At 50.5% G+C, this 18,760-nt stretch overlaps 1 protein-coding gene across 1 annotated transcript in view; it reads right to left on the reverse strand.

The window, feature by feature from the left end:
• LOC116660435 (cadherin-23-like) overlaps window positions 1-18,760 on the reverse strand; it is a 169,188-nt gene that overhangs the window by 55,494 nt on the left and 94,934 nt on the right. The window contains exons 4-6 of the mRNA XM_032469913.1: window positions 11,884-12,026; window positions 11,125-11,172; window positions 10,920-11,012 (exon numbers count right to left, since the gene is read on the reverse strand). Of these exons, the coding sequence (XP_032325804.1) occupies window positions 10,920-11,012; window positions 11,125-11,172; window positions 11,884-12,026 (284 nt within the window). The remainder of the gene's footprint in view (window positions 1-10,919; window positions 11,013-11,124; window positions 11,173-11,883; window positions 12,027-18,760) is intronic.

Consider the following 18,760-nt stretch of genomic DNA (forward strand, 5'->3'; position numbering starts at 1 on the left):
TGCAATGCATTGTCTCATGTCACCTGCCTGGTGGCAACCCTGTGTCAGCACCACCCTCATTTAATCAGAGAAGGAAGTTTCCTGGAGATTCACAGAAGTAAGTGGTGAGACCAAGATTTGAGCCACTAACCTAACCTCTGTGCTTCTATCCATTGTGAGAAGTGACTTCTGAGAAGCTGGCTGCCTATTCCCAGGGCCTTAGGTGATGATAAAAAACTAATAACATGTATATAATAAAATGAAAATGGGCAAAAGTAATCCACGGGGTTAGAAGCCAGGATAGTGATTACTCTCTGGAGGGAGGAGGAGGGACTGGAAAGGTCACAAGGGGGCTTCTAGGTGCCAGAGAGTTTCTGTTCCTTGATCCAGATGTGGTGACACAAATGTGTTCACTTTGTAATCAACTCATAAATGCATGAACACTTATGCTTGTTCACTTTATATATATGCTTAGGTAATACATAGACTCAAAGAAAGAAGAGGTAACTCATGAAGTCTGGGGGCCCACTGGAGAAATACTCCAGGGATTAATCTGCCCCACTTGCATGAGGCTTTAGGTTCAGGGCCTCCCTGACTTCCACTATGAGGTGGACAGGCTGAGGGCTAACACTCCCATTTAGCAGAGGGGCAAACTGAGCCCTGGAAGAGGGAAGTGACTTACCCAAGCCTCCCAGCTGCAGGTGGTCGGGCTCCCACCCTCTCTGGGTTAGAGCTTGCCCCACTCTAATTCGCTGAGCATCACAGACAGGTGACAAGACAGGAGGGGCTGAGGAAGGCTCAGCACCCAGACTGGGGACTGGTTGGCCTCTTTTGCACATGGGGTGGGGGAGCCTGGGGCCACCCCAGGAAGGAAAGGCCAGGCCAAGGTCAGGAGGCAGAGGTTTGGACCAGGAGTGGGGTTTAGAAGCCAGGATGGATGGAGTGGGTGGAAGGAGCAATTCCAAGGGCAAGGACTAAGAGAAGCCTGTGCCTTCAAGTCCAGTGGAGACCAAGTAAAGGGCCTGGGTTGGATCTCAGCCAGCCACTTCCATAGGGAGTAACCTGGGCAAGTTTTCTGTCTCTTCTAATACTTGACATGCTTATCTGTAAATGGGGACGGAGAGCACCAGCCTCCTCCACTCCCCCACTGGATTATTCCAAGGAAGGAAGAGTAGGGTTTGGCTACATGGTAGGAGGGAAGATGGTGCTGTAGGTTTGGCTGAGAGCATTTCGAGGGAGGGCACAGTATGAACAAAGGCAGGGTGGCTGGAAAGTAAGGATCCAGGACAGGAGGGTCAGAAAAGCCTGGAGATTAAAGCCTCACACAAACAGCATGAATTTCTACAATGCAGGGTGTGTGCTGGGATGGTGGTCTGAGCTGGGCTCAGACTGGGAGATACCCAGAGAGGAGGGGTCAGTGGAAAAGGCCTCCAAGCCATTTTCCTCTTGAGGGGGCAAGGCTGGGAGAGGGGACCTGAGCCTGTGACCCTCCTGGACAAGGACGTGACCAGGCATTCAGCTCTTTGTGGCTGGCAATTCCCCACGCCAGGGAGGTGGGCTGGCTGATGGATGATGAAGACAGTGAGCGGGACAATTGCACTGCACCTAGTGATTACACCCTGGGTGAAATCTCTTGGCCACATTATCGCATTGGAGAGAAGAGCGGGCTTTTTTAATAGATGGACAGGAGGCTTCCACTTACGGTTATTACGAAGAGGGAGAGCCCAGCCCCTCCCGGCTTCCAGCCAGCCACAAAGTTGCAAAGTAATTAAAGGCTGCTAAGGAATCAGAGAAATTACAATAATTCCATCACTAGAGAGTTCTCTCTCTCTCTTTCTCTCTCTTGTTTTCTGGTAGAAAACAAGGTGGGTCAGGCAGACTGCGAACACATCAAAACAAGATTATTGTGAGAGAGCCTCAATGTTATGGGGGGCTGCTGGGCAAGTCCCCAAGCTGTTTGGACAATATTTGAACTTGTTAGGTTAAGTAGAGGGGCTGAGACAAAATCCCAGAGCCCCCAAGAAGAGGAAAGACAGCAGTGGTCCACACTCTCACGTGGGCCAAGAAGGCAGCCGGGCAGGCCGCTGCTCCTGGGGTATGGGGCGACTGCGGAGGTCCAGGAGGCAACAGCCCAGCTCTGGAATCTACTGAGGAAAACAACACTGCACCTCCTGCCCAGGGATGTGTAAGTCTCATCGGGGGTTCTGAAAATGGTCTCCTTGAGCATCTTCCCTGGTTAGGATAGGTCTTCAGTTGTTTGTCGTCGATTTACCAGGTGACCTTGGGCAAGCCCTTTTCCCTCTCTGGCTTTGCTGATCTCTACAGAATCTGTAGGGGAATGAAGTCACCACAATGGTCCCTCTGGGGCTGGTTTCAAGAAGCCTATCTGAAATGCTCTTGGCCTATTACTAGTTATTTCTAGGTGACTCTGTTTCCATTTTACCTTTGTCATGTCTTTGCTTCATGTTTTCCACAAATTTCCTATCTCCCACTGGACTGTAAGTTTCTTGACCACTAACACCCCCATATCAACTAATCAGTCCATAGCAACCGAGCCTACCTGCCCAGTTCCTTGGACTTTCAAGAAACGTTCCTGAAGTTCTCTGGGAACTTTTCATAACAACAGGAACGCCCAATAGCTACGCTGCAGGTGTGCCGCTTCATCTCCATGCTCTCACTGAACTTTTACAACAATCCCAAAGAATCCCTATTTTTATAGATGAAGAAACTGAGGTTCCGGGAGGCTAAACACCTTGCTCATGGCCTCTCGGTTTGGAGTTAGAGCCCCTGCGTGCCTGCCTCCATCACACTGTGTTGCAGTAAGAACCAGAATACCCCAGTCACAGACGGGGCTTAGGTTTTCAAGATGCAGTGAAGCCATGGCTGTCCCTGACTACATGAGGGGCCTTCTGCGATCCTCTGTTTCCTAAACCTGTCCCCCACCCAGGGTTGAAGAAGACCTCACTGCCTGGAGCCCACTTCTCCAACCGGCTCCACCACAGCAGAGAGGAGAACTATAAAGAGAAAGGGAGATGAGAGACACCAGATGGACTCCGGCGCGGGAGGCCGACAGCCCAACAATGCAGCAGGAACATCTCCTAGCAGGCAGCTATCATCTCCTTCCATTTAGAGGTTCTTTATTTAAAGGGCAGGGGGCACAATAAAAGGTGTCCCAGCACGTGCCAGAGAATCCCTAATGCATGCGAGCTGGGCTCCACACACGGTCCCCTGCTTCGTATTCATGGCAGAGGGTCCTGCAGTCATTGCAATAGAATTATATGGGCCCCCAAAGACTCCCAGCAAGAATCAGCGAGGAAGCTGACGTAATTGAGAACATTATTACCATTCAAACAAAATAATAATTTTAATTACATCTGGGCTCCTTCCGTCTCCTGCTCCTGCATGCTGAGGGTGGTGGAGGGAGGTGGCACAGGGGTCACGAGGGACCAGAGGTCCTGGGCTTCGCTACATGGGGTGGAGGAAGGAGCAAGGAGCTTTGGAGTATGTGGCTGGGTTGAGCTCCCTGGGCCCCGGTTTTGTGGGATTTCGCTTATTCCCTCCTGGGAACCTAAGACCAAGGAGGAGGTGGCAGAAAGAGGTTGAATCTTCCCTGCAGGCACGGGGAACAGTCTGGCATTTATCCATGTTGGGGAGTGGGGGGGTCTTACTTCTCACCAACAATGTTGTATGTACATTTGGAGACCGAGTCTTGGAGGCTGCCTCTGGGGTCACAACCTGACTGCAGGTCACAAGGAAGGGACGTGACTAGGACCATGGCTGGGTTGGGACCACTGAGGATGGTCCTCACTCCAGACAGTGGGCAGTGGGCACTGAGTGAAGCTTCTCCACTGGACTCCTGCTGCCTGTGCAGGGGACTTGTGTGACAGCCCCCAGACCTGGATGGGGAGCCTGTGCTCGAAACCCAGAGTTCCCGGCTCATCTCCCTCCATCCTGGCTGTTATCAGGGCAACTTTTGGCAAATCACAGCAGGCCATGGAAAAGCTGCAAAAAGACCCATGCAAAGAAACTGAAAAATGAGAGTGAGCACGAGTATCAGACTTCAGGAGACTTGGAAAACTCAGTGACCTGGTCTTGGCCTCAGTTTCTCTCATCTTGAAAACAGGAAGAATAGTTCTCCCCTAACTTACAGAGTTGTCATAAGGACAAATGAAAGATAGTGAAAATACTCAGCTGTAGAGAAGCTATTACTTAAATGAATACACACACACATACCCCACCACACACACAGCTCTTTAAGACTGTGTAGAACAGGCAGCCCACGTGCCTGTCTTCATAACTACAAGCGCAGAGCTTGCTGTCCTTGCCGCTGTGGGCTATGGCACCCACCCCCGGGAAGAGAGGAGGAGTTCTGGGGATCCGTCATCGCGCTGACAGCAGGAGGAGACCAGAAAAGGTGCAGGCACCTCAGGGTGCTCACGAGGGACACAGAGACATGGCCTGGGGCTGCCGCCTGGCTAGAACAAACTACTCTGACTCTGGCCAGCAGGATCCAGAGCCCCTGAAATGATTTATGGGTCTCCCTCTCCCAGATCAATAGGCAGGTGGTTATAGATGCAGAGGGGGCCGCGGGGCACTGTGGCCCCGAGGTATAAATTAATATGGCCTGTCAAGGGGCTGCCTCTCCTGGTGTGGGAGACGACACTCTCAAGAGCAGAGCTGACACCTCAGGGGGGACGGCAGGCACAAGCCAGTGGGAGCCCCCCTTACTCCCCACCTCTCACGGCAAACTGAGGATGTAGTTTATAAATCATTCAGTGTCTGATGGGCACGCCTTAGGGAGGGCAGCTGGGGGCACTGCTGTCAGGCTCAGTGGGTGCTAATAAGTTTGGCAAGTCCACCTCCGCGTGCTCTGGGCCACTCCGGGCTCCCGCAGGCCCACGGCACAGGGGCTGGCACGGCTGAGATTCAGGAATTGGCAGGCAACAGAGGGCACCAGTGAGCGCTCACTATGAGTTCTCTGCATAAATGCTCCTACCGTCCTCCCAAACACCCAAGAGGTAGAGGAAGCAGCAGGGCTCTGTCCGTTTGTGAGGCTCACGTCCAAAGACCAGGCCCTGGACTGCGTGCTGAGGACACACAGATGACTAAGCTCTGTCCCTGCTCTGTCTGGCAGGAGACAGGGACATAACAAACAACAACCAGGACCATGACCATTTCTTGGGCTTTTACACTGGGCCCTATGCTAAGCAATTCTCCTACATGGTCCCATTTACTTTAATTGTCACAACAATTTTGCAAGGCAGGTAAAATTTTTTTCCATTTTGCAGATAGAATTGAAGCTACCTGCCAAAGATCATATACCAGACCTATCTCTGAATCCTGGCTCTATCCTTGCCCAGCTTTGGGCAAGTATGTAACCTCTCTACTTCCACGTCCACATCTGTACAATGGGAACAAGAGTGGTACCCCATGAGGTGGTGGTGAGGACCCAGCGAGCACTGCGTTGGGCACAGAGGAAGCTCTCGATAACAACAAAAACACTGAGTTATTATTATCAAAGAAATGAATTATTCACTTTGTTTCATTGACAAATGATCGCCAGGAATACTCTTCTCCCTACCTTCCCATATCTAGTAAGGACGTACAAGGAGTGAGTAACTTTCGTCTTTATTAAGAGATATGTAGAGATGGTGTGACCTAGGGGGACCCAGGGTCAGGAGACCTGGGTTCTGACTCTGACCCTGTCCCCGGCCAGCTTTGAGGCTTAGGCAAGGACTCTCAAATTCTCAGGCCCCTGACATTTTGTCCCAGCACAACCCTCTCTACCTCCAGCCTCATTCCTACCTTACAGGTGGTCACCTGAAGCCAGGGGTAATAAAGATCTATGCAGGGCCTGTCCATCACAGACCAGGGCAGAGACCCAGGGGGCACACTTCCACCCTGGCTTTGTTTCTACAAGGTTAACAGTGGGCACTTGCAAGGTACGTACATCCCTACACACATTAACTGTCCCTCCTCAGCAGCATCTCTGGTCAGGGGTTAGGGTTTGGACCTCCCTCTTTGGGAAATTCCAACATATGAAAAGAAGCTAAAGGATCTCACAAAGTACTCAAAGACAACAGTATTCAGAGACAACATAATTTGCTCTTCTGACTAACAAACTCCTACTCATCCTGTAAGGTCCCAAACAAATAGCCCCCATGTATAGACCAGGTCACTCCTTCCACAGTCCACTCCACAGGTCCACTCCTTCCATCCCACTTTGCACAACCTAAGCTAAACACTCATGGTATTTAATACATTTAGATGTAGTTAGACATCTACTTGTCTTTCTCTCTGTAAAATTACCTTCCCTGAGCACAAAGGCCCTGGTCTCAATCCCAGTATTTTACTAAATATATTATGAGCCACAAATTGGGCTAAGGGCTTTTTCTGTCTGCATTATTATAGCCCTCACAATAACTCCACAAGGCAAATATTCTTTCCCATCTTATAGATAAAACAACTGAGTCCAGAAAGTTCTAGTCCCTTCCAAAGCTGCACAGCTGGCAAACAGTAGAGTCCTTTTTCTCTACGCTGCACATCAACATCAGCTTAGAAGCCCTGCACTCTGTTCCAGAGCTGTTCAACAAATGTTTGTGTTCGTTTAAAAAAAAAATTGAGTGGATCAGAGCACAGTGGATCAGATTTGGGCTTTGAATGATAGGCAGAACTGAGTTAGGCTGAGAGAAGAAAGAAAACACTCTGGTATCAGAACAGTGTGATGTGTGTGTTAGAAAGACAAGAGAGACACAGACCCAGGCTTAGAGGCACTGAAACAGCCCCTTGGCTGACAGGAGGATTCACATGGAGGAATACCAGAAGATGAGTTGGGAAAAGTTAGTTGAGGTCAGATGGGTAAAAACCCTTGACTTCCCAGGAAAGGAGGCTGAACTTGTCAGAACTTCAAGGACACAGCCGTCTCTGACACTGCTTGACCCAAGGAGCCACCTGACACCATCTGACTTCTAACCTCACACCAAACTCCTGCCCAAACACTTGGGCCCCAGGGTCACCTTCCCGGGGCACACCTGGAGAGCTGAGGGGTGGGGCTGGGAGGAGGGGCGTGGGGGACAAGGCAGCGCTGAAGGTCAGCGAGGCGGCCACGCACCCCTAGCAGCGGTGCTGGAGCAGCGCAGCTGGGCACAGACACAGGCAAACACGTTTGAGCAAATTGGAACGCCATAAAAGTCTATTACAGCAAATCAAACAGCAGTCAGCATGACAGCCATTAGCCTGAAATGAATACACGGGGACTTAATGAGGTCTGTCGAGGCTGGCTTGGTGAATTAAGTTGCCTATTCTAGCAGGATTTCCCTTTTCTTTACGGACTTGAAAGCATCCACGCTGCCTCGTTAGGGCTTCGACAAGTGAATTGCAGGGACTTTCACCCTGATAAAATGGATAATTACATGTAGAACAGCTCAGTGAGGGGAGAGGGGTGTGCAGGAGGGGAACGGAGAACAAACAAATCCAAACACACCTGCCCGACTTGGGGGGGGGTGCTTTTGGAGGGAGACGGGGCAGGGCTGGGTGGGCGGGGGGCGGGTGAGCTTCCCCAGGAAAGGGCCAGCACCTGGCCTTGACCCTCCTCCTGCCTGCTCCTATTCTAGGACGGAGGACATGGGTCACCAAGGATTGGATGAAAGTTCTCCTCAAAGATGGGCCCCCTAGCACCTCTCAGAAACCCTCTGGTGGGGAATGCCACAGAGGTCATCCTCCAGGGCTTGCTACCACTATGGAGTGTGTTTAAAATGCAGATTCTTGGGCCAGCTCTCTCCAAACTACTGATTCAGAATTGCAGAGGCCCGGGAATATGCATCCTAACTAGTGCCCCAGAAAATTCTGAAGGGGTATGTTTGGGACCCTCTGATCATCACTTTTCCAACGCTCAGTACCAGATGGCTTCTGAAAGACGCGGTTCTCCTGCTTCTGCTGGCATAACTCCAAGGACGGGGAGCTCAGTACATCCTCAGCAGGGTAGGGGAATAGATTGTGGGGTGGGTCTCATTAGAAAGTTCTTCCTTATGTAGACCTAGAATTTGCCTCTTTGTAACTTGTTCCCCACACCCGTAACTTGTTCTGGGTTCTGGACACAATGGGCCCAAAGATGATCAGGGCGCCTAGGGCTCAGGGGGATTGGAGGTTGGGATGTTTAGGGCTGGGGTGCAGGTGGCTCCAACAGCCAAAAGAGGGGCTGAATGGAATGAGGCAGCCACTGGAGGTCTCTGCCGCCTCCCCAGGAATAATAAAGTAGTGAAGGATAAGAAGGAGCTTCTCCTGCTGGGATTCCTCTTCAGATCACTGGATATCAGTCCTGGAATGGCCCTGGCCCAAATCCCCAGTTTAGCAACTCTTGGAGTTAAAGCCAACAGAGGGACATCAACACATCTAAAGTCTTACCCAGCCAGTTGTTGGCACAGTCAGGACTAGAACACAGGTGTCTTGACCTCCAGTCTCCCTCTTCCCACCACACAACACAGGAGCTCAGCTGCTCACCTTGGTGAACTTCTGCTGGAAATCCACCTCCTCCAGGAAGTCTGCTGAGATTTCTCTGATCACTCTGACAACCCCTCAGGATTGACACCACATAGGGTCTGCAGCGCCCCTCTGTTTCTCTGATTTGCAGTCTCACCCTGTTCATACCTACAGGGCCTCTGCCACAGAACCATGCTTCTCAAGTGCAAGGGCTTCGGGTTTCCAGGGTGACCTCAATGTAAAAAGGAGACCCCTGGCTTGATTCTGGGCCTGGACCAGCAGACCCTTCGCTAGTGCTCCAGCTGGGGCCTGTACCAGGCAGCTAAGCTCTAGCTCAGGTGCCAAGCCACTTTGGGTTGGGAGTGGCCGGGCCTCCATTCAGCTGACACCACATCCCCACTGGCCCCACGGAGCTGCCCTGAGCAAGGCATCGAGTATCAGGTCACTGAAGTGACCCAGGGATGTTTACATGCCAGTAAGTAAACCATATGGACCTTCCTCCAAGGACTGTGTCCCCTTCCAGCTGGCTCCTCTCGGACCACCCTCTTCTCATCAGATGGGTAGGAGGCAGGCCATTTTATCCTACCTGTCCTCTGTTTTTATTAGATAAGGAGGACTATGGCCCAGAGAGGTTGAGTGACCTGCCCAAGTGGACCCAGCAATCTGGGAGTAGAGTGAGGGCTAGGTCTGGGGTCTCTTGCCTCTGGTTCTGGCTCCAGTCATTGCCTACTACTCCAGCCTCCCAGGTCTCTGTGCTGTGAGAGCCTGGCACAGCGCCAAGCCCACAGCAGACACTCAATAAATATTTGTTAAATAAATGAATGACTGAAGAGGCTCTCTCCTTGGAGGCAGAGGCCTTTGGAGAATCCTGAGAGATTCCAACAGGGCGGTGTTGGAGGTCACATCATCTCCTGGCAAGGGAGAGAGGAAAAGGCTGGCCTCGGCCCAAGGGCTGTTGAGGAAGGATGCGACCCCTCGTCCCCTGGCCATTGCTGCTGCCTGCTGCTCCCCCATGAGGGAAAGCAGAGGGCAGCCATGCCTGCCAGGATGGCAGCTGAGCAATGGGTCCAAGGCTCATTAACTCCGAGCCGTGCCCTTGGTTTCTGAGCCCAGGCCTGGAGTGCAGGCTGGCACGTAGAGACCCTTAATTAAATTAGGGAGACTTCCAAATGAGAGGGGGCCCAGAGCCAAGCTGCAGTCCCGGGCACACTGGCCACAGCTTGGGGCACCGTGCCCCCATGCTGGGGACTGCAGGCTCTCTCTCCCTATGTCCTGTGCCATCAGGGGAAGGTCACGAGCACCTCTGAGTGTCCCCACCCACACATTTCCTCACTTCCCTCCATCTGGCACAAGCATAGGACCCTCGGGTCTCATCTAAGTCAGGCTGGCCAGAAACAGGAACTTGAGGGGCATGAGACAAGGTCTCTTCATCTTTGAGGGAATCTGAGGCTGCTCTGGGAGTCAGGAGGCTCAAAATCAAAGCTGTGTGACCTTGGGCAAGTCATTCTCCCACAATGAGCCTCAGTTTTCCTATCTATTAACTGACGAGATATTTTCTAGAGTCTTTCAGTTTCTTGATCCAATGACCTATAACAGAAAGGGGCTAGAATTTCAATGTCCTGGTGCCAGCCTGCCTCTTCCCACTGGATTCCATCTCCCATCATTCCCATCCCAACTCTTTACTGCCGTTTCCCAGCCCAGAGCCCCAAGGGCAGGCCTGAGGGACACCCAGTTAGAAGCTCTTTATCCACCACCTTCAAGGTCTTTGATTGCTAACTGCCAGCCCAGAAGACTGCCATCAGCCACCGGGGAGAGGGACAGCAAGCAGTGAGAGTCTTGGTGCCACTGGGAGCCAGCAGCCAGCTTATTAATGAACCGTTCATAATGCAATAATTTGTACTTCTCAATTACCAGCAATGGCTTAGTTTTACACACATGCACTCATGCAAACACACTCAAGAGTACACAGATGACGCAAAGGAGCTGAGGGCCAGTGCGACAGCAGGGTGAACACAGGGCTAGAGAAAGAAAGCCGCTTAGGGAACTGCACGTCCCCTGTGTCCTGGGGGGTCCTATGCTGGCCAAAGCTAGAAGGCCTGGGGTTAGGCCTGCCCACCCATCCGCCCCAGGCCCATGCTGGCTGTGAATGGAAAACAAGAGGTGCGTCAACTGCCCCTCCCAACCTCCATCTGTCCCTGACTCCATCTGGAGTTGGGGGGCTCATCCAAGGCATGCCCTCTCTCAGGCATGAGGCTCCTACCAACCCACTCTCCTCAACCAGCACACAGGTACCCTCAGAGGTCCCGGCATGGTCACCAACCTGCCCAGAGCGGGTGCCAGGCTGAGGTGTGGCAGGAGAAGAGGAGCGGGAGCTGCCCTTTCCCCAGCTTCAGCCTGCTCCCACGTGGCCCCAGAGCAGCAGGTCCCCGATGTCCCTCGAGTGTGACCCTGGCGACTCCTACCTCCAGGATGCGGACACTGTAGGGCTGATTATGAAACGTGGGTGCGTTGTCATTCACGTCCCCAACCTGGATGTTCACCTTCCGCGTGATCACCTGGCAAAAGAAGTTGGTGGAATTAGCGTTGGTATCGGTCTCCAGCCCCTTCCCACCCAAAGGCCCAGGGAGCCTGTCCCCTAGGGCAGCAGGGGCCTCGGGGGACACTCACCCCCTGGTGGTCGCTGACGGAGAACTCCACTGTGAACTCCGACTTGGTCTGAAAGAAAAGGGAGGGACAGAGGCGGGCAGAGTTAGAGAGGTGAGCTGAGGCCCTGAGTCCTATGTGTCAGGAGCTGGGGAGGTAGGGGGTGGAGAGGAGACCCTCCATCATTGCCCCAGGAGCTCATTAACCCAGGAGCTGGTCTGGGACTGGATATCCTCCAAAGGCTTCCCTAAAAATAAGCATTGCCTTTGGGGTTGGGGAGGTAGGTTCAAATTATAGATCTTTCCCATAAAACAGCAAGTCAAGAATCTTGGGTTCCAAACTGGGCTCTGCTTCTAAACTGCTGTGTGGTCTTGAGAAAGACAACTCTGTGGTCACTCCTCACTTTAACATGAGGAGAAAGCAGGGGTTGGGGTTTTGTTCAAACTCTTACCTTAATTTGCTAAGAGCTATTGTGTCATCAATTCCGGTGTCTCTGGAAAACGTCCTTTGGGGGGACAGTTGTTTGGGAGAGTGGACTTTATTCTATGGAGCCATTATTCTATGGGGGATGAACCCCAGGTCACTGTCCCTCTTACCTACCCAATGTTGCAAACACCCCCGACCACCACATTCTGGCCCCAAGTCCAGACATCAGCACTGACCCTGGAAAAGGGACACCATTGAGGCAGGAAGATGCCCTGTCAGGGTCAGAGAGTATGAGCCACAGTGTGTGCCCCTGCCTCCCCAGGAGAGGACTGGGGCAGGGGTCAGGGCAGGTCATACCTCTCTGTCCAGCGGCTGCCGGAGCCACACCACGCCTGTGTCAGGCTCCACTGCAAAGAAGCGGGAGGCCTCCTCCCCAGACACGCCAAACACCAGGGGGTCATTGTCCATGTCTCGGGCCAACAACTGGGTCACAGAGGAACCTGGAGTATCCACAGGAGAGAGAGCAGAGGGCAAAAATGGGAGGTTGGTCCAATCTTCAGCACCTTGCTCAGGTGTCTGAGTCCCTACGGGGAACAGCCACCTGACAGACCGCCAGCAGGGCACTGACTACAGTAAGACCTCTGTGCATCTTTGGCTCTGACCCAGTCTCCTCGCCTCCACCCTGGCCACTTGTCACAGTGTGTAACAAGGAACTGTCATTCATCATCTTCTGGGTGTGTGATGGACAGCTGTGGCTTATTCCTGCCCCCTTTTCTTAATTTTAATTTAGAGACCCCCTTCTCCAAGTGGTTCAGATGAGTGCAGGCCCCCAGCCCTTCCATTCTTATGTTCCGAGATGGGCACACAACTCAGCCCTAGCCACTCAGAGCATTCCGACTCCCTGATCACAATGACTGGTTGAGGGATAAGCATGTGACCCAAACTAGCCAGTCAATGCCAACCCTGGGACTTCTGCAGGAACTACTGGGAAAGAGGTGCTCCCCTTTCCCGGGGGTTGCTAAACTGGCCCTGCCTGCAGCCATCATTGGCACCACAGGAAGGCCCTGCCTGAGAATGAGGCCAACAAGGAGGAAAACAGAGCCAAATGGTGCAAGGAGAGAGATTCCTGATGGTTTGAGGGTCTGCGGCCAACTACACCTGATATTAGCTCCATCCTCTGGGCTGCTCATTTTTTTTTTTTTGACTAAGTAAGTTGAGTTGGATTTCTGCCTTTTGCAAGTGGAAGTAATATTTTCTTTTTTAAAAATTGAACAGGAAGCAATATTTCCTAATTCAGAATATTTTACAAAACCTGGCATTCATTTATCAGTGATTAAGTGCTAGCCTTGTGGTAAGCACTGGAGTACACAGTGGTTAGGAAGATATGGTCCAGCCTCAAGGAACTCAAGAAGTGGGTGACAAGGTCTACTTCCTGTCCACAAGAAGAGGATTGAGGTGCCGTCCTTCACCAAGAAACAAAGTCCTGGCCATAGGCCACCCTGGCATCAGGATCTCTTGCTTATATCCCTGCCTAAGAAATCCCAGAGTAGGGTATCTTCTGGGGTTCACAGCCCCTGCCCCTGCCAGGCAGCCTTCAGGTAGGGTGACCAACCACCCTCATTTGTCCAGGATTGAGGCATTTCCCAGAACATGTGCTAAAACCAGGAGGTCCCGGGCAACTGTATTCGCTGGTCACCTTAGCTTCAAGAGGTCCTTAATTCCCCAGGAACTGTGTAAAATATTCCGCGTGTACAGTTTGTCATTTTCTGCACTCTCTGAAATGGGTCTACAGTCTTCATCTGACTCTCAAAGGAGTAGTTAGATTAGAACCATAATCTGGGGCAAATCACTTCTTTCAAAGCCTTAGTTTACCTTATAAAATGGGACAGACACTCTTTCTTCCCCACATACTGACTCTACTATATAGCACTGATGATCACACTAAGGGAGGATTCTAAACTCTGGAAATTTTATCTAAAAAAAACTCTAAGGAGCTTTTCTAAGTCAACTTTTAAAAGACAATTCTAACATGACAGTGATAGCTAACATTCTGGAGCACTAACCACATTCCAGACACTGGGCTAAGGGATTTCCACATACTATCTCATTCAGTCCTTTCTGTTATTCTCCTCACTTAACAGATAAGGAAACAAAGAGTGATTAAGCAATTTACCACAGCCACAGTTAGAAAACGGCAGAACCGGACTTCAAAGCCCAGACATTCTGGCCCAGTGCCCACATTTGTTTCCACAATCTTACACATCTCAGCACTTTATATGTGAACTCAAGATTCAGGACTTCCATGGACATGACCCTATTGGACCCTAAGTAGAAGCCCAACACTTGGAAAATGAAGATACTGGGCAATCATTGGGCTCTTATGATATGGCAGACATGGTGCTAGCCCATTTACATGCGTTCTCTCATTAACTCTCAGCAACTCTGTTTGGTAGTCATTATTTGACCCATTCTACTGATTAGGGAGTTGAGGTTCAGAGAGACAAAGTAGTATCTCCAAGGTCACACAGCAGAGTAGGACATGGCAGCACCCAAGATGATAAGAAGAGGTGAGAAGCAGGAGAAAGAGGAGTGAAATCAAGGAACAGAGATCTTTGGGGGAGCCCAACCTTCCCATTTTAAAGACAGAGAAACTGAAGGCATTTAGCAATTTGCCCAAAGTACAATGGTGAGCAACAAAGTCAGAACGCAAACTCAATTTTCCAGACTCCCAGTACAGTGCTCTTTGCAGATGAGGAAGGAGGAGACATGTGAAATCACAGATAAATCAAGCACATCTTCCCAAAGTACCTGTATTGCTCAGTGATAAGCAACTATTTTATATTAAAACAAATTGGAATATATGGGGAGTACAATGGAACATTTAATTCATTTTTAAAGACATAATCTAAAGCTGTAGAAGAATTTCTGACCTCCCCCTGACTTCCAGGGATGCACAGTTCCTTTCCGTTTCCCTTAGGGGTCCTTTAGTGGTAAAGTAAGAGGAACCCTGAGCTACTTCTCAGTGACTTGGGGAGATTCTACATGAGGAAACTGAGGCCCATGGGGGTCCTCCTTGTCCACAGCACAGCAACAAGTCCACGGCAGCCTTCTGGACTGAAAACCTCACCTGCCAACCCCCTTCAGGGCTCAGCCCAGGTGGGGACTATGGGACCAAGCTCCCAGCTGGCCAATGGGATTCTGGAAAGGCCACACTGACCCTCCAGCCAAAGTTGTGCATCTTGGCCATATCCCAAATGGCTCTCTCAGGCCTGATGCTCAGGCCCTCCCAAGAAGAGGGATGCTGGGCAGGACAGAGATGGGGCCATCAGCTGCTGTCACCCACCCTGTAATTTCCTGGACTTTTATCCATTTTCCCTTCAATTATGTGTGGCTCAAAATGGTCCTTTTCGGCTTCCTCACGGGCTTTTGCCTGCTCACGCCTTCTTTGTGTCCCAGGTAATTGCTAGTGACCTTTTCTAAGTGTACTAATTAAAGGTGCCAATTTAACATTATATTTAAGACAAGACGCCCCCCAATTTTCCCGCTGGGCACATACTCCCCCGCCCAGCTGCTCTGTCATTCTGTAGAATCTGGGCCTAGCTTTGAGTTCTCCAAGACACGGGGCTCGTTTCTCCATTAGGGAGGCTGCCAGCAGCCTCTGTTTGTACCATTCATACTGGAAAGAGGCCAAGCTGTGGGGCCCAACTCCAGCCCAGGGGCCCTAGAAGCAGCTATTCAGGAGAGCCATCCCGGGCTGTGGGATCCTGGGGTACATACACCACACGCTGGGTCTCCCACCTGGGAAACAGTATACCCTGCAATTCAGGCTGTGCAATACCTGGAGTGCTTTTTTCTTTTTAATTTCGGTAAAAAATATATAACATAAAATGTACCATGTAACCACTTTTAAAGTGTACAATTCAGTGGCATGTGGTACATTCACAATGTGGTATAAGCATCGCTGCTACTAACAGAACATCTTCATCACCCCAAAAGGAAACCCATGGCAGTTAAGCAGCCACCCCCTCCATCCCATTCTCCCCCAGCCCCTGGCAACTGCTAATCCACTGAATGTCTCTACGAATTTGCCTGTTCTGGATATTTTATATAAATAGAACCATAAGATAAGTGCTAGCTTTTTTCACTCAGCATAATGTTTTCAAGGTTCACCCATTTGTAACACATACTAGCATTTAATCCCTTTTTGTGACTGACTAATATTCTATTATATGGGGATGCTACATTTTGTTTATCCATTCATCACATGATGGACATTTGGGTTGTTTCTACCTTTTGGCTATCATGAATAATACTGCTGTGAACAATCTGTAGACAAGTTTTTGTTTAAACACTTGTTTTCAGTTCTTTGTGGGTATATACCGAGGAGTGGAATTGCTGGGTCCTATGGAAACTCAATGTTTAACTTTTTGAGAAACCACCAAATTGTTTTCCACAGCAACTGCACCATTTACATTCCCACCAACAATGGATGAGGCCTGGAGTTCTTTTCAGTGGTAAGAAGGATAATCAACATCTTACAGGGGCTGAGCGCTCCCTGTACGGTGGAGAGGGGGGAGCTGGCCAGCCTTCTGTTGCCAACGCTGTTGGTACCCTGCCCGCTATGCTTCCGCATGTACTATTGTCGCACCCCTAGCCCAACCTGGGCAGCCAGGCCTGAGGGGTTCTGGCCATCAGAGACTCCTCCACCCACACACAGGACAGGAACTAAGGCCCCTCATACTCTGGTAGCAGCACTCAAAGAATGACTGATGGAAGATGGTGGATAAGGAGTAGGGAGAGAGATGCCCCGCCTCCCTCACCTCTCAGGCAGATAACTGAGAGGCCGTGTTCCACACTGGCTCTTGGAACTCCCCCATGGGCTCCCTCTCCAGTTGCCCACAGTGGTGACTTGGTTGATAAAGCATCTTTGTGGCTTCCTTCCCTTCCCTGTCTCAAATCCTCACTCCCCGACCTGTGTGTCCTGGAATCTTCTCCCCAATAAATTATTTGCACTTGAATCCTTATCACAAGGCTTGCTTCTGGGGGGACTCAAATCAGACCCCCTAAGACTGGGCATCAGAATCACCCAGTGAGCTTGTTACAATACAGATTCCCAAGCTCTGTTGACTCAATTGGCTGGGGCAGAGTCCAGAGTGTAAACTTTTAAACAGCAGCTTCTATTTTCCCTGCAAGAAACCCTGACATACAGCCAGGTTTAGAAGTCCTGAGACTGGTTTATAGCAGGGCGATCTTCAAATATTCAACAACAGGCACAGTACAGGCATCAACCAATCAGAAAAGATGCTGGCCATAAACAACCGGACCAGTGAGGACTGCCTGTAAGTCAGCCTGGTTTATGGCTCACATTTTAGATGCAGAGAAAAGCTCCTCTGGCCCCAGGATGATTTAAAGGCTCAGTCTCTGGGCTCTTGGCTCAATCAGTGCTGCTGGAGGATTCTCTGCTCTTGGCCTCCCCAACCCTCATGAGAAGGGTAACCCAGAAAGACCAGCCCCCTCCACCCTGTGCCAACCCAATCCAGGCCAGGGCCCAGCCTGACCTCATGAATGGAAAGTGGAATTTTAAACTGAAATCACTGTACACTTAGGTTTATAGCAGCATTATTCACATTGGCCACAAGGTGGAAATGACCCAAGTATCCATCAATGGAAGAATGAATAATGTGGTATCTACATCTAATGGAATATTATTTAGCCTTAAAAAGGAAGGAAATTCTGACACATGCTCCAACATGAATGAATCTTGAGGACATTATACTAAGTCTATGCTGATAAGCCAGTCACAGAAGGACAAATACTGTATGACTCTACTTATACGAGATATTTAAAACAGTCACATTTATAGAGACTCAACGTAGAAGGGTGGTTGCCAGGGGCTGGGGGAGAGGGAGAAATGGGGATTTGTTGTTTCATGAGTTCAGTTTTAATTCTGCAAGATGAAAAGAATTCTGGAGATTAGTTGCACAACAGTATTAATGTACTTAACACTATACACTTAAAAATGGTTAAGATGGTAAGATTTATGTTTTTTAACATCTGTAAAATATACATTTTACCACAATCAAAAAATTTATAAACCAAAACTTAAATCAAATCATGTCTAAGGCTCTGGCCATCTGGCCTGAGACAGTTCCTTCCACTGCATCTCACATGGGCTCCCTGGGCTTACCCACCTCTGCCATGGCCTTTTATCTCCTCTGAACACTCTGTGGCTGCCTCAGGGCCTTTGCCCTGGTTGTGCCTTCTGCCAGGAATATTCCAACTGTAGGTCATGACAGGCTACTACTCATTATTCATCTCTCAGGTCAAGCATTACCTTCTCAAATACGCGATCCTACAGATAGAGTCGATCTGAAGAGATGCCTCGTCACTCTGTGTCCTCACACCTGGAGTTACTGTCTTCACAGCCCCTCCCTCCTCTGAAATGATCTTGTTCATTCATCTTACTTGCTGACTGTCTGCCCCAAGCCCCTGGTCGCCACACAAGCACACTCGTGTTAGCTCCACGGGGCGATGGCCTGGTCTGTCGTGTTCCTTGTTGTATCCATGAGCCTAACAAGTGGCTGGTGTCCCGGAGGCACTCAGTACATAGACGTCGGGTAAATAATGAATCCTGCCAACTGCCTAGGGGAGTTAGGAGAATATAGCCCTCCAAAATCATGATCTCTGAGCTGGGGATGCAGTCTCTCAGGAACCGGCCCTGCCCTCCTTCCTAGGGTGATGTACCCCAAACTGAGGCCATGTATCCTGGGGGTCACCTGGGGCAATGAACCTTATCCTTGGGGCTGAGTACTCAATTCTGGCAGCTGGGTATCTCATCCTATACATTACTCTAATACTGTGTACCCTTTCTTGGGGCCCAAGTACACCACCATGGGGCAGTGAACCCTGCCTTGGAGGTCAGGGGCCCTGGTAGGGGTGGGGATCTGCTCAGCAGGCTGCAAATGCCCCACAGTGGCCTTAGCCCCTCAACAGCAGGCCACATCCGTCTGCCTGGCAAGGGGTGGACAATCACAGCTTCCTGTGCAGCCCTGCTGGGCCCATGCTGATCGCTGAGATGACTGTATTGTTATTATTGTTATTTGTGCTGAGGGGTGAGGGCTGGGATTGGCATGTCGTGTGCTCCTGGGGAGCTGTCTTTACCTGCCAGGTGAGGGGTGGGCCAGAAACTCAGGGAGAGCAGTGGCAGGCTGCAAAGCCTTTTATTTATTTATTT

The sequence above is a fragment of the Camelus ferus genome, chromosome 29 (genome assembly GCF_009834535.1).
Source record: "Camelus ferus isolate YT-003-E chromosome 29, BCGSAC_Cfer_1.0, whole genome shotgun sequence".
NCBI classification, from domain to species: Eukaryota; Metazoa; Chordata; class Mammalia; order Artiodactyla; family Camelidae; genus Camelus; species Camelus ferus.